Source organism: Cotesia glomerata, linkage group LG5, assembly GCF_020080835.1.
Source record: "Cotesia glomerata isolate CgM1 linkage group LG5, MPM_Cglom_v2.3, whole genome shotgun sequence".
Lineage (NCBI taxonomy): Eukaryota > Metazoa > Arthropoda > Insecta > Hymenoptera > Braconidae > Cotesia > Cotesia glomerata.
The window spans coordinates 10744028-10760606 of record NC_058162.1 but is presented as its reverse complement, the minus strand read 5'-3'; the positions used below and the strand labels follow the sequence as shown (position 1 = coordinate 10760606).

The 16579-nt window shown below is 26.4% G+C and overlaps 2 protein-coding genes across 8 annotated transcripts; one reads left to right on the top strand and one right to left on the bottom strand.

Moving 5' to 3' along the window:
• Positions 1–744: 744 nt before the first annotated feature.
• LOC123264759 (huntingtin-interacting protein 1) lies at positions 745–6393 on the top strand. 7 transcript variants are annotated; one of them, XM_044728209.1, is made up of 12 exons: positions 745–876; positions 1481–1541; positions 1773–1991; positions 2110–2173; positions 2574–2931; positions 3012–3348; positions 3431–3627; positions 3764–3902; positions 3994–4081; positions 4154–4242; positions 4388–5786; positions 5871–6393. In XM_044728209.1, exons 3-12 carry the CDS (start codon positions 1947–1949, stop codon positions 6032–6034), a joined length of 2880 nt encoding a protein of 959 aa, XP_044584144.1. In that variant the 5' UTR covers positions 745–876; positions 1481–1541; positions 1773–1946; the 3' UTR covers positions 6035–6393. The 7 variants fall into 7 exon arrangements, with proteins under 7 accessions (XP_044584144.1, XP_044584146.1, XP_044584141.1 ...); XM_044728211.1 differs by lacking the exon at positions 1773–1991; XM_044728206.1 differs by lacking the exon at positions 1773–1991 and having other exon boundaries at positions 748–876; positions 1412–1541.
• A 1549-nt stretch (positions 6394–7942) lies between these two features.
• LOC123264940 (inositol hexakisphosphate kinase 2) lies at positions 7943–15213 on the bottom strand. Its single transcript, XM_044728472.1, has 7 exons — positions 14298–15213; positions 13354–13480; positions 11981–12119; positions 10704–10783; positions 10080–10255; positions 9746–9951; positions 7943–9411 (listed from the first exon to the last, which is right to left on the bottom strand). The coding sequence occupies exons 1-7, from the start codon at positions 14451–14453 to the stop codon at positions 8577–8579; spliced, it is 1719 nt and encodes a 572-aa protein (XP_044584407.1). The 5' UTR covers positions 14454–15213; the 3' UTR covers positions 7943–8576.
• Positions 15214–16579: the final 1366 nt, after the last annotated feature.

The following is a 16579-nucleotide window of genomic DNA, read 5'->3' as shown; positions in this document are numbered from 1 at the left end:
GTATGTATAAATATCTTAATCACACATTCAGTATTCAATAGTATTTAGATTTAGAATTGTACAAAATAGCGCGAAATTTGAAATGTACATTTGTTTGTTGATTGTCTAATTTCGATTTTTTTTCTAAAATTCATTCATGTAATTTAAAGCATATTAAATTTAAATAATTATTTATAATAAAATAACAACAATTTCTTTTATTACGTTTTAATATCATCACAAAAACAGTTAAAAAATGTATTAACAATTTATAATTTAATCAATTTCTTGTCACCATTAAATGAACATAATTGTAGCTAACGTCGAAAAAAACTTTTTTTTCAATTTACAAATTATCCAATTATTACAATAATTGTAGTATAAAAAAAATGCACTTATAAATTTTTCTAAAAAATCTTCAAGCGTACTTTATTTCAAAGTTCAAATTACTCAAAATATTAAAGATCATTGTAAAGTAAAAATTTATTTAAATTAATTAATACATTGAAATATTTACTTTTATATAAATTAATATAATTTTTTGAAATTGTTTGTATACATACATTATTTCATTATTTAATTTTATGATATTGTTAACAATAAAAAATTGATGATGTTGAAGTCGAGTAATTCTGTAATATCAGCAGTTGACCAAACAAATGTAGAATTTTCTGTGCTTTACGTCGAACGTTCAACGTTCGGTTTGTTGGTGTTAGGTATTGTGCAATAACAGTAGTAATGAGTGTGTGCCAACTATCCATTCCCATTATCAATTTCAGAATACGTGGAGGATCTTAATATTGGTTAAGCGGGTACCATCCGGATAATTATTCTCATAAAGTGTGGTTGAACGGAACTGGTCAATTCCGGTGGAAAGATATATCAAAGCATAAAATGGTATTTGTAAAACTATAGTATAATATTGTATATATTTAAAACCTTACCAACAAACTCTTAAACTCTTTAGTTAGAATTCTACACATACATATGCCACACGCAAATGCACTACAAATATATGTATATATTAAATAAAATATACATACATCTCCGCTATTAGATACTCTATCATTTTGTATTCTGTCATTCACAATTCACAACACTCTCTTCTACTCCTTCTACTTTCGTCGTATTAGTTCTCGCGGATGTGGGTGGGTCATTTTTCAATGAAATTAATAAAAATAATAATTAATAAATCGGAGCTAAATAAATTAATAGTTTACGTTATTTATAATCATTCTGTAAGTTTGTGAATAAAAGTGAAAGGTAATTTCAAATCTAATTAAGTGTTTAGTATTTGGGTTCTGTTAGATAAATTTATTTGAATATAATAACTCCAAAAATATTAAATGATTAAAAATTTGATGATAAATAATAGTTAATAAATAAAATAATATTTCTTTAACTTATTTAATTGTTGTTGTTGGGTTGAAAGATTTTTTGACATCAACTGAGTGGGAGTTTTTTATTTTTGGAAAAAAATGGCATCATTGTCACTTCCTAGAGTTCTTCAACAAAGAAAAACAAGTTTGGATCTTGAACGTGAGCACTTTGAAAAATTTCAGGTGAGCGTAATGACAATGATTTTCTATGAATCAAAATAATAAGTTCAATTAAATGCATGTGTGAGTATTAAATTATTAAATAACGTTATTAAAAAAAGACGTTCAAGGCAGAATGATTCATTTATTTACTTTCTCAATCTGTAATATATTAACAAGCATGAGATGCTAAGCACATGGAATTAATTTAAATCAACGTATTAACAAAGTCATTCGGTTTAAATCTCTCACTAGATTTTCCACTTGGACTAAACTAAGTCAATAAATATAATAACTAAATAAAAAGATTAACGAGCGGACTAACGGACATTTTTTGATGTTACTAAATAAATAATAAGACATCTCTTCTGAATAAGAGACTTTTTTTTTTAATAATTATCCTAAAAATCCTCTTCATAATCATTAACAATGTCGCCAATATCTCCAGTATCAACTAAACAATTACAACATCAGGTAAGATATAACTTTGTTCTTTCTATTTGTTATTTATTACCTTGTCTAATCATTTTCATTAAAAATTTGTTTTTTAACTAATTTGGAACAATTGCATATTTACTATTTTATTTTACAGAGTATTAGTATCAGCAAAGCAGTTAACCCAACAGAGACTCCGGTTAAAGAAAAGCATGTTAGGAGTATCCTTTTTAATAAGCGTTAAGAGAATTAAATAAGTAGTGATTAATCTTAAAAAAACTTGTAACTCAAATTTTAATTAAATTTTGTAATACTGTTTAAATTGTCAGACAACTTCATTGACCTTGCTCGTATTATCTTTAACAAGTTTTAAAATGGAGCAAATCTTTCAATTTTTTTTGTTAAAAAAATTTTTAAATAAAAAGAGATAGTTGCTTGTTTAAAAAAGCATGCTCAAGCTTTTATTAAGAATCAAATTATTAAAAATTTTTTTAAATGGTTATTTTCGACTGGTAAAAAAAAAACTAAGTAGATATAAGAATTTTCAAAATATTAAAATATTTTATTAATGGACCGGATGGTTTATATTCATGATATATACGTCCTTAACTTATAATTCAGGTGCTATTATTGGTACATATCAAGAGAAAAGTGGAGCAATCTTTTGGATGTTTATTTTACGCCAACCATTACAAGAAAATCGTATTGTCGCTTGGAAGTTTTGTCATGTTCTACACAAAGTATTGCGAGAAGGTCATCCACGAGTTATTGCTGACTCACAAAGACACAGAGGCAAACTTGAAGATCTTGGCAAAATGTGGCAACACTTGAGAGAAGGATACGGGAAATTAATTTATTTATATATTCGATTACTTGTCACTAAATTGGATTTTCATAACCGCAATCCTGGTTTACCGGGTAATCTTCAAGTTACTAATGAAGAATTGGAAGCTATCGGTGAAAACGACATTAATATTTAGTAAATATTTAATTGATGAAAATAATTTTTGATTTTTTAAATTAAATATTTTTAGTAAAATTCATCATTTTTAATTTTAGTTTTCAAATGTCAGTAGAAATGTTTGATTACATGGATGATATTTTAAATTTACAAAGAGCTGTATTTGGATCATTAGATTTATCAAGATCGAATTCAATGACTCCTTGTGGACAATGTCGACTAGCTCCATTAATACCGTGTATCCAAGATGCCTCTCAACTTTATGATTATTGTGTTAAAATATTATTCAAACTTCATGGTGCTTTACCAGCTGATACCTTAAAAGGACATCGTGATCGTTTTTCTAAACAATTTTATGATTTAAAAACATTTTATAATACAATTAAACATATGCAATATTTCAAACATTTAATTACTATCCCAGGATTACCTGAAGTAAGAAAAACGATTTATTAAATTGAAAAGAATTTTTTTACTTTTATTCATTTTATCTTTTATATTTTTATTAAATTTTCAGAATCCACCAAATTTTTTAATTCAATCTGAATTAAGAACATATGTTACTCCAGTCGTTATATTGCCACAAGAAGAATCAATCGACCACGAATCAACTGTAGATAGTCTTATTGATACTTCTGATACAAATTCAATGCCCGGAGATCAAACTGATGTCGCCAGAAATGGTTCAATATCACCAGACGTACTTGCTGAGAGGTGAATTTTAATCTATAACAGTGTTATCAGATAATATCTGATAAATTTTAATCTTGCAACTTTATAGAAAAATTCGAATATTAAAAAAAAGTATGAAATATTTTATATTTTTGTTTATCAAATATTAAATTTACAGAGACAGTTTGATAGATCATTTACATCATGAAAATGGAAGGCAAAGAGAAGAATTGCATAGATTTTTATCAGAACATCAGAAAATTGTGGGTGAAATGAAACGTCACATTAGAGAACTCGAATTGATGATTACAACAAAAGTAATATTTCATTTAAAAATAAAATAATTTATTTTTATCAAAAATTGATGAAAGCTAATCATATATTTAATTTTCTTTAATATCTTTTTAGGACAATGAAGTAGATCAACAAAAACAATTATGTGACGATTTGGGAAAACAAAGCGCTGATGCGATACTCAAAGTTAGAGAACTTGAAGGTAATTGTAATAATAAAAATTCCAAATTATCGACAAAGACTATTTTTTAATCAGAATAATTATTTTTGACAGATAAAAATAAACTCATTGATGAAAAATTTCAAAAGTTAAAGGAGGTTTATTCCAAATTACGAGAAGAACACATTAACTTAATTCGAAAGGTACAGTAAAAATAATTTTTTATCTTTTCTATGACTCATTCTTTTATATTAAGCAAGTACATTAATAGTTATCAAAAAGATAAAGATATTTCTATAAAAATCAATAACAAATAAAAAATATATATTTTTTTCTATCAACTATTAGAAAGCCGAAGTTGATAAACAACTAGGAGGAATTAAAATATCATTAGAACAAGCAGAAAGACGTACTCAAGAAGCTGAAAAATGTCTTCAAGAGCTTAACCAAGGACAAGCAACAGCTGATCAAGAAGCTGAAAGAGTTGCTAAAGCTCGCTCTGAATTGGATGAAGTCAGAAAACAATTCGATGAAGCTAAAACTGAAAATTTAGCTCTTATAGCAAAAATTGATTTTATATCATCAGAAAAAGCAGTTTCTGAAGGTGACCTTCATGATTTGTTGGCTCAAAAAGAAGAATTGGATTTACGAATAAATCAATTGGAAACTGAAATTGAAAGAACTCGTGCGCAAGGAAAAAAAGATCTTGAAACTACTCAGTGTGAGCTGATTTTAAATAGCATCTCTTGTGCAGAAGCTATGATACAAAACGCATCAAGTGCTATTGATAATCCGGCTATATCGGCTTTAACCTGTACCCCAGATTATCTTGAAAGCTTATTAAATCCTGCATTACAATTATTAAATGATCTAGAAACTTTATATAAAAGTTATGAAACTGATTTTAAAGATGGAAAATCACTGATTCGTACTGTATCAAATGTTGCATATAATTTAGCTATATATATAATTCACGCAAAATCAACTTCAAATACATCAACAGACATATCACTGGATGATAAATTAACTGAAGAATGTAAATTACTTGCTACTCAATCGCTGGCAATGCTTACCAGTATAAAAGAAAAATCAACCAATTCTGTAGATATGATAAATCATGTTAAAACGCAATTGAATGTCATTTCAAGAGTAGCTAATACTTTATCGAAAGCGAGAGGTAATGTTGATCTACTTGGTGATTTAGTGGAAAATGAACTTCACAGTATGGATAAAGCTATTGAAGAAGCAGCTAATAAAATGCAAGAGATGCTTAATAAATCACGTGCTGATGATTCGGGATTAAAACTTGAAGTGAATGGAAAAATTTTGGATTCATGTACAGAGTTAATGAAGCGTATTAGAGTTTTGGTCAAAAAATCTCGTCTGTTACAAACAGAAATAGTTGCGCAGGGTAAAGGTACAGCTTCGGCTAAAGAATTTTATAAAAGAAATCATCAATGGTCTGAAGGTTTAATATCTGCTGCGAAAGCTATTGCGATGGGAGCTAATTTTCTATTAGAAGCTGCTGATAAAGTGGTATTGGGTAATGGTAAATTTGAACAGCTTGTCGTTGCGTCACAAGGCATCGCTGCATCAACAGCTCAATTAGTTGTAGCAAGCAGAGTGAAGGCTGACAAAAACAGCAGGAACTTAGCTGGACTTTCGGAAGCTTCAAGAGAAGTTACACAAGCTACGGGTAGTGTTGTTGCTACTGCCAAAAGTTGTGGACAACTTATTGAAGAAAATGGTAAATATTGAATCAATTATATCTATTTAGTACATTTTGAATGCATTTACCTTGTAAAAATTTTAATTTTTTCAATTTTATTAGATGATTTAGATATGTGTGGATTAAGTCTCCATCAAACCAAAAGACTCGAAATGGAAGCGCAGGTACGCGTTCTTGAGTTGGAACAAGCATTGGAGACTGAAAGATTAAGACTGGCTGCACTACGTCGTCATCATTATCAGATAGCCGGTGAAAATGAACAGTAAATTATTAATATTTATTGATTAATATTAATATATATGTGACAAATTTTAATTCGTTTTATCTCAACACTAAATGACTAGTTAATGAGTACTAAAATTATCATTTAGACGTTATAAAAATAAGATAGAACTGTTTACTCCATGCCCACAGAGATTCAATGATACTTTTGACATTGAGTACGGACTTTTAAAAATACAATTGACATTATTGATAAACATATATTATTTGCATTCAATTGCAGAGTAACTATTAAGCATTATTTAATTATTAATTTTTTTTTTTTTTTTTTATTTATTATATTTAATATTTTTTCTTTTTTCATGATTAACATATGAGTACACTAACTGTACTACAAATGAAAGTAACAACTGAGACTAAACCATCGACCTTTAGTAAATAAATATTAATTTATTAAAATATATTAAAAACGATTTAAAAAATAAGATTAATCTTTATGTAATTACATTAAATTATACATACCTACAAATTAATGAATTTTACAACTTATGTATGTAATCAATATTTATTCCTTTGATACAATTAAATAAGTTTGTCAATCTAGTTTTTGTACTAAAAAAAAAGAAAAAAAAAAACATTATTATACAAATTTGTTATTAAAAATAAAAATAAAAATTTTGAAATGTACAAAGCAAAATAAAACAATTTATTTATACTAATTTCGACGTCAATAATTAAAGGATCAGTTTTAAAATAATTAAAAATACTAATTTATGGAATTTTTTTTTTTATTGTACGGATAAATTTTAATTATTGACATAAAATTATGATGTCTAATGGAATATTTTCATTTGGACGCACGCTTTATTTATTATTAATACTTTTAATAACATGTATACATTTAAATATTTTATTTATTCTGAAAAAAATCGAATATCAAAATAATACTCTGATTTTTTAGTTTTTGTCATTCAAATTAAAAAAATTACATCTTATTTAACAGTTCGATCATTGATATAATACATAAATAATAAATATACATATATATTATATTTGTACTAAGATTTAATCATTGCTCATGGAAAAAAATGCTACGAGTAGAAGTATTGGTTTTGAACATCATATCGCTTGTGAATATTTTATGCTCTATTTTAATATACGAGAAGAATAAGAAATATTTAATATCATGAAATGTTTAATTGAAATATCTCAAATGCGATAGCAATAATAGCAAAATTTTTTTCGTACTGTATAATTTACTTTATCATAATTTTACATGTCCAAATTCGATAATTTTACCCTATTATGATCGAAGATCTATCAAGTTTATTGTAAAAAGTTTGAACTGGAAGATCAATACGTACTTAAATGTTCAGAAATTAATTTATACAAATCAATTAATATTTATAAATATTTACAATTAATTATCTGTTTTATAATTTGACTCTAAAGGTAATTTTATTTATCATTATTAACATTTTAAATCAGTTGTTTTCAGTTATGACATCTCTGTTCAAAAATATTTAAAACAATTTTTTTCCATGAGAAATAGTTGTAGAAACTAAGCTGTCATTTATTTTTTAATACATAGAACACCATTAGATTATTATTAAATATTTCTAAATATTATTATTTGTTTAGTGTGGTGGCCTTGCATGAATAAAGCTTCGGCCAAACATTATGTTAGAAAATTAATTCATTTTTTCAACTCAAAAGACAAATCGTTTAAAAGTTTTTCATTTTTTTTACATATCATTATTTATTTATTTTTCAATTTCAATTTTTCGTACATAATAAATATTTTTTTTCTTTTAATACAACACATTCACTAAAATAAAAATCATAATTATTCAAGTATCACTTAATTTAATAAATTTTCAATAATATTAATCGACCTAAGAGAAAAATATTATTGCCATTCGTATCATAATTTTTATTGTTCATTTTATTCATTCGTTCTGTTCTGTTTTTCAGTACTCTTCTTTTTTTACAATATATACATCTTGATAGTTATACAGCCAAAATGACTATTTAATATATTTTTAAACAATCAAACATCTACTTGATAGGCTTATGAAATATTTACGTTAATTATATACGCTTCTTATCAATTATTTTATTTTATGTAATTTTTTTCTGAGTACGATAAGATTAATTTTTTACATTTTTCTGGAGTTTAAGAATCAAAAAATATTCATTTTATTTTCTCTTTATTATTACGACAACAAAAAAAAAGTATTCAACAGCGTTGTTTTCTCATGGAATACTACATGTGTCTTATACGACGGAGAAAATTCCAGAATAATCCACTTTATTACAGACATCCATTACAATTGTCAGATCGGTTCTAATGATTCACCTAATAATCTTTTAATACCCGACTGACCGGAGCTTTATCGGTACGTGGCACCAAGCCAACAATCAGATGACTCAATGCAGTATAACACTGACTTTAACGTTTATTTTTTATTATTTAATAATTTAATAATTTATCTATTTTTTATTATTTCTCGTTTGAAATCAAAAAAAGTTCATGTCCTTTCATGGTTCATGAAACTAAAAATATTAATTGAAGAAACGTAATTGTTAACCTTCAGCAAGTATCTCCATTAACAATCTTCTAAGACTATCAAGACCCGTTAAAAAACCGCAATCAGGTCCTTGATGTACTGTTGAATTAGAATGGCATGCTACTGAACTTGAGGCTATTTTATGTTCAAATGTTGTATGCGCGAAATCAATCATTCTAACATCGACCATTGCATTTTCAGGGGGGTTTTTATTATTATGTTTAACTCTAAGTCTCTTTGTCGCGCTTTTAAGCTCTTCCTCTTCATCTTGATGATTTTGACCTTCATAAATATCCAATCTATGGCCTGGTCGTGTTCTTTTCAACGAGCATTTACGACCTAGATCTAAGTCTGAGCTGATATCATCTGAATTTGTTATCGTGTGTTTACCAACACAACAATATTCATTATCACTATCACTACTACTGCTGCTACTGCTTGAAGTACTAATATTGTGACTGCTTAGATTACTTTGAGTGTCTGTAAACGTCCAACTGTCATAGTCTTGACTTGGTACCACCGTTGCATTAATTAAATTAGATGGTGGATCCATAAAAACAGTTTCCTCATTTATTGGATAAAAACCCGTAGCATGTTTCGCTCCACGCGCCGCTGCTTCACCAAAAGCACGATGTAAGATTGTTTGATTAACTTCTTCATGACCAAGATTAAAATCCGTTGATGCATTGCTGTGGCTACCATCTAGGAAACTATCCGAATCATGGGTAAGATTTTCAACAAAACTTGATGATTCATTGGATTCTTCTTCAACGCCGAGTGTTGTTAATGGACTTCTTGAACGACTTGAGTAATCTTCTATTTGAAATCCCTCGTAAACAACTAGCAAGGAGCTGTAATAGATAATAAATAAAATAAGTTTATGGGTATTTTATTTAATTAGTTGTCGTTGTTAATCTTTAATGCTTAAAGAGACTTGACCGTGAGAATAAGAGAGATGATGTTTGGCCCTTTCTCGCGCCCTTCAGCAGTCCGGAGGCTGTTGAATATTACACGATATTCCCTATTGCACTGGTGGAATCGTATGATGCAATTCTACTCATTTGTGTGTTGTTACGATTTTTTGTGATATTTTTTTTTGTTTTTTGATAATTTTTTTTTATCAAGAGAAAACAAAAAACAAAGTTTTCTTTTATGCATGAAAATGTAATAAAGATGAAAACTTACCAAGAATAAAAACGATAGCTGCTCTGTCTCTCAATAGCTCGACGAAGACTTTCCAATCGAGTAATTACCCGCTGGATCACATGAATTCTAAGGCAGTAACCATTGTGGAAGAAGCGATACAGTGCAGCTTTGAAACCCTCCTCGTTCAGCTCACGGCCCCAGTATTTATCTCTTTTCACGTACTGATCAATATCTGCTTGATAAACCTAATTAAAAACAAACATATTTTTTTATTTCATTATTTACAAAATATGTAAGCACTGATTTCTTTAAACAATTTTTTTTCAATGACAATTTTTTCTTACAGCAAATTTTTGTAAAAAATTAAACTCACCTGCATACCACACAACCTCACTCCTAAAGACGCAGATGTACTTGCGGCACATTTAGCTATTTGTTTACTACGTTTTTCTGCTGAAGCATCATCTCCGTGTTGTCTTGTTCCCATTTTTAAATCCAATATACAAGGATGAGTGTAACAACATGTTATATTTTCTAATAATAAAAAATCTATATTTATTATGTTAAGGAAATAAATTCGTTTACAAATTTATCATAAAAATTATTTAATACTTAGCATCTATATAATTTAAAAAAGAATCAATTTGTTTTCAAGTACTTGAAAATTACACAAATTGCTTATATAAATAAACTAAAAAAAATTTATGTAAATATTTGTCAATTGTTAAATTATATGCTATCATACACATTTCTTACAATCGTTTTTTTAGTGAATTTAAAGTTTACATAACAAGTTATTATAATCGTAATGATAATATTTTTTAGCAAAGATTGAATAAATAATGAGTTGTTTATTCAGCTTAAAATATTTTAACACACTACCAGACAGCTTAAAAAGTTAATTATAAAGCTTATTATTGTTTATGATCATGTCTGAATTTCATTATTTCAAATGGTAATTTTTTGATAATATTTCAAATTAAATTAAAAAGGATACATTGTTTATTTGAAGAACTATCCAAGTGTGATTCAGGTTTCAGCACATCAACTGTACTATTCTTACGATGAATTTTCATTCTGTAAAATTCAAATGTTTGTTAATAAAATATTTTAAAACATAATTTAAACTTATGTAAAAAAAGTACAACTATATACCAATATAATAAATAGACATTTTAATTATTTATAAATTAAAATAACTCTGATCAGTATATCTGGAATAAAATTTTTTATTGTCAGAATTAAAAAAATAAAAAATAAATTTAATATGAAAAAAAAATTTTTTTTTGTACAAGTAATAGGTACAAATATTACTTTTAATTATAACAATATGAAAGCTACAAAAATTTATATTAAAATTTTTTGATGATTAATTTGGCAAGGATATTAAGGAAGTAATTTAGCTGCCAAAAAAATCGTCGGTCATTTATCGCAGACATTCAAATAATGATAAACTAAACGATTAGGTGACGTTACGCTGATACATTTAATCTTTGACAGACAATGAGGGTAAAATTCATCATTTTTTTATAAGTTTTATTGTAAACTTTGAAGTTAAATTGAATCATTTTTATAATTCAAGTACTTTATACAGAATTAATAAAAATTAAAATCTTCTCAATTTTGTTATAATATTTTTGACCCTTATTGCCATAAAAGAAAAACGATTTAGATGGTCGCCTATTAGTTAATAGTAAAATTTATCAATCACTTAAAATTAAGCTTTGCATTTAATAAGTACAAGATAATAATAATAATAATAATAATAATAATAATAATAATAATAATAATAATAATAATAATAATAAGACTTATAAAGGCTAAAAACGCGTTTTTTTTTATTTTTATTTCAGAGTTATAAAATTTTTAGTATTGTACCAAGGGTAAAACAGCACTTTATTGTGATTCGCCTGTGGTTTGTTACGTCACATACAATTGAGATTGTAGCAAAAGAAGCTCAGCATCCCACGAAGGGAATGTAGGGCCCTCGTATGAACCACAAATGCCACCAGTTGTGCAAATGCAACAAAGCAGTTGTGTGATTGCAACCCGTAACATGGTACCATAAAAACTTGTATGCCCTTACTGCAAGTTAATGTTATTGGTTTTTCTTTAATTGAAATATTATTCTACCGTCTCACTGAATTTCACGATTTGAATATATCTTAATTCATTCATATTAATGTTATTTACCACAGATCATTAATAAACAGATAAGAACTGATAAATATTTATTAAAAATATATTAAAATGATATTTATTTATTTTTATTACCTAAGGACGTCATCGCGTTTTCGTTTAGTCGAACTTTTGCCAACTTGAGCCTGATGATGTGATGAATTTTCAGCATCTCTAAAACTTGGACTGTAACGCTTCTCTACTTCACCGCAACTACTGGACGCCTGAATAACACCTGAAACATCAGCCAGTTAATTTAATTTTTTTTGTTCAAATTAAATTTTTTTTTTGTATTCTGTTTAATTATGGAAGGGATAATAACATTCATCTTACAATTACTTTAATATATTGTTGTCATAACTTTTTCTATAAAAAAGAAAAATAATTATTACCGAAGATTAATATACGTTTGTTTAGTTGAATAATATACATTTAATAGTTATTAATTTTAAATATATACATATAAGACCCACCTTTATTTGGTATAATTTTTTGGACGTATTTTCGATTAAAAAATATATGCTCAGAGATTATTTTCAGATAATTATTGTAAACAGTAAAGTATGAAAAGCTTTAAATTTTTATAATTTTAATGAATTGTTAAAAATAAAAAAAAATATATATATAATAAAATTGAAACGATGAATAAGAAAGATGAAGAAAGAGAAAAATGAAATACTTTTTAAAACTTACCTTATTTGAACAATTGAAGTTTTATTGCCCCTTTTAATTGTCACAGCACAGAATTAGATTTTTATTGCACGCAATTTATTTCGCTATGACAACAAATAAATAGTCACGAGTGAAACGATTTTATGCATCAAACAAAATTATAGATGAAATGTGACGCCAAAATATTTTAAAACAAATGAATGAATAAAAAAATATATAAATGTGTGCATTTTTGTATTGTTTGTGTACGTGCAATTATATATGTATGTACTAACTTTTACTATAAATTAACGCAACTTTTTACAAAATGATAGCTTTTAATAATATTATTTTGATTTTTTATTCTTACATAAATATTTTTATACAAATTGTTTTTTTTTTTTTTTTCTTATTATACAAAACAATAATAAATTTGATAATTATCGATAAATTTTAAATTATGGTAAAATAAATTCGCGCAATTATTTGCGTGGGAAATGAATAATCGATCTATATAAATGACGTCGGCATACAATATCTACAACCATGATTTAAAAGATCTAAGCAACATTGACAAGTGGAATAACAAGACATTCACAATTGATTTTATTTTTTTTTTTTTTTTTAAGTAGTAAGATTATAAATATTAAAAGAAAAATATATGCATAAATAAATGAACAAATATAGTGTATAAGAAAGTGAAAGGTTTTTTTTTCTTAACTTAAAATTGCACAATTTATCTCATAAATTTTAATTAAATGTAGTTTATTAAAAATAATTCAACATATTTATTATTTTTTGTTTTTCGATGATCTTACCTTTGAATTTAGGGACAAACATTTGTATATCTTGAGGAATGTTTCGATAAAAGTCCAACTCTCTTTTATTCAACGGCTTGCATATTGTATTTTGATTGAGGAGTAACAGACGAGTGTGTCCTCCAACCTGTAACAAAACAAATAAAAAATGTACATTGATACATATATACATATACGTCGATATGTCTTCTTATGATTATTAAATAAAATATTTTGAGTCGATAGTCGAAGGACATTTCAGCTGCATTAAACGAATAGCTTTAATCGAATGCATCCCAAATTAAAAATAAAAAAGTAGGTCACAGTGTAAGTGTATAGTTTGTCCTAAATAGTCTTGAGACTATTGGAGAAATTTTAACTGGCAGAAACCATTGGAGAAATTTTTTATTAACTATAACTGGGCTTATTAAAAAAAAATGTATCAAGGAATTTTAATCAAGATTTTTTTTATCCTTACTCATAAAACAAATAAATAAACAAAAATTATTAAAAAAAATATTTATAAAGTATCGTTTTTAAGTTATAACCGTATATTTTATGATTGCCTATAAAAATTAATACTTAAAGAAATACTTTTATAAAACTTAATGACTCATGCGGGTTATATATTAATATATATAACGATAATAAACATTTACGTGTTGACATGTTAAGTTTACAAACATGTAATATAATAACATAAAAAAATAATCTTAAATATATTATACTTACCATATGTCTCGATTATTATCAAGTCTAAATAACAAAACAATTTATATGTAATAATTTCAATTTTGTTATTATTAATTTATTAGATTTAATTTTCGTGAATTATTGTGACACGTGTGTACTGATGTCAATACTAGTTTAATAAATTGTTTGTTCAAGTTAAAGAATAGTAAATACTACAAATAATTATAAATATAAATAGTATTGTTTATTAATAAAAATAAATTAATAATAACCTGATTATTGAGTGGGTGCAGAGCAACTTCCTCATCATGTTCTTGACGGAATGCAGTAGCTGATGAAGACGTAGAGGATGAAATTGGGGATAAGTTGGTGCTTAAACATTTGGGATCAGTTTCTCCCATACCCCAAGCACTCGTCAAGTATACCATACCAACGTACGTTTGTTTGTATAACAAATAGCTAATCAATCAAATGTTTAAAAATTTAATTGCTTTTATAATTAATTTTAAACTTCTTCCACTGAGTTGTTGTATATTTTATAACCTTTTGTCTTTTATCAATATTAATATATAAATATATATTTATATACAATAATTTACACTTAACATACAATGTTGTACACTAAATAAAACCAAAAAATGCACTTGAGTTCTTAATTAATATACTGAGGCAGTGAAAAGTAAAACACCATTTAATTGTCAGTATTATAAAAAAAATTTATTAGCTTTGCTTTAATATTAAACAAAGACAGGAAAAGAAAAAAAAACAAAAACAAAAACAAAAGTAAAAAAAGTTTGAATTGTCAAGGTTTATAGAGCAATACACATACACTAGTAAAACTTATCAGTGATGTGGCTCACGCTCGTTCAATTTTTTTGTCAAACTGAACCTGAACACTGCGTACCATTACAACAAATTGTTAACGCGATTATCATATCAGTAGTAAATTTGGTGGGGACAAATGTTCAGTCTCTGATATGTAATAACACAATGATGACAGTTAGGAAAAAATCTCATGATATGAAAGAAAATCAGTGATCCTCAACTGTCTTCTGTAACCTCGAGTTACATTGAATTACAGTATGTATCGACGTTTTTTGTTCTCACGAATGCGATGTCACAACCCTCTTTCACGTAACTTCGAGGACAAGAATTATACGAGTACTGCTCTAGGCATAAATTGTTGTGCATTCGAGGAACTGATCGCGACGCTCTCTGTATATAATATCAGGAAGTTCAACAATAATCATAATAATAATAATATTAATAAAATTATAAAAATTTTCATGAGCGGGAATGTCAAAAAAATCCGTACAAAAATAGTTTCACTGTAAAAAAATCGCGCCAAGTCTACGTTCATAAGACTATTAAGAAAAAAAAATTTTATTTCTTTACAAAAAGATATAAAATTAAAAATTAAAAAATCCAAGTAACCGATATGGTTGTATATGATTTTCGGAAATTAAAAAAAATTTTGTTGTAAATTTAAAAATTAAAAGAAACAATTTTGGAACGTATTTAGTGTGCGTGGTTACGAAATATTTCACTTTTTATGAAATTCCTAAAATCTATCTCCTAGGACTTTTAAAAAAAATTGAAGTACACAATGACGCACACCAAGTACGTTTCAAAATTGTTTCTTTTAGTTTTTAAATTTACAACAAAATTTTTTTTAATTTTCGAAAATCATATACAACCATATCGGTGTTACTTGGATTTTTAAATTTTTTATTTTATATCTTTTTGTAAAGAAATAAAATTTTTTTTTCTTAATAGTCTTATGAACGTGGACTTGGCGCGATTTTTTTTACAGTGAAACTGTTTTTGTACGGATTTCAGTATTTTTTGTAATTATAATAAAAATTGACAATTTTAATTTAATACATTTCCGGTGGCAAACTATCCTCTTTAAGCTATAGTTCATGTAAAAGTTATTCTTGCGCTGCCTGGCGTGTGTAATTGCAAGCTGTCAAATATCTTTTTTTCACTGTAGTTTCCCATCTATTATAAGATTAGCATGCATCCTTATATTATTTAGTCTCTGGCCGTCCGCTTTTTACATAAGAAAAAAGTTAAAATCTAAAAATCTGGGTCGCTATAGTTTGTGCTGATTATTTTTAATAATTTTAAATAGAAATTATAAAGATAATTGATAATAATCAAGTAATACGCGTAATAAAAAGCATGAACTACTATTATAAAATATCATATAAAAAAAAAATCAAAATAAATTTGAAAAAAAATTTGTAATCTCAAAAAACCGTTCTGCTTACGGTATATACACACTCGGTAGTCTGGCTTGAGAACGGAACTTGGCGCCAGACTCTATCGAGTCTGTTGATTAATGATATTGAAATTTTTTTTATTTAATTATAAATAAATTATGCAGAAAAATTTTTTTTCTAATTTTTAGACGTGGAATTGTTTTATTAAACTTTTTTCATAATAATTTAGTGATTATAAGAATGACAAATGTCTGTTAATTTCAGTATCATCAAAAATACAATAAAATATATTTGTATTATTATCAAAAAGTAGAAAAATCCAAAAGTGC

Bases quoted from the DNA above. Each gene is read 5' to 3' on its own strand.
- LOC123264940 (XM_044728472.1), bottom strand. From the start codon at position 14,453: ATGGTATACTTGACGAGTGCTTGGGGTATGGGAGAAACTGATCCCAAA. The intron at 13,481-14,297 runs GTTATTATTAAT...GTTTTGTTACAG, and splicing joins TGCACCCACTCAATAATCAG to GTTGGAGGACACACTCGTCT. The intron at 12,120-13,353 runs GTAAGATCATCG...CTGATGTTTCAG, and splicing joins GTTTGTCCCTAAATTCAAAG to GTGTTATTCAGGCGTCCAGT.
- LOC123264759 (XM_044728206.1), top strand. From the start codon at position 1,458: ATGGCATCATTGTCACTTCCTAGAGTTCTTCAACAAAGAAAAACAAGT. The intron at 3,628-3,763 runs GTGAATTTTAAT...TTAAATTTACAG, and splicing joins CCAGACGTACTTGCTGAGAG to AGACAGTTTGATAGATCATT. The intron at 4,082-4,153 runs GTAATTGTAATA...TATTTTTGACAG, and splicing joins CAAAGTTAGAGAACTTGAAG to ATAAAAATAAACTCATTGAT.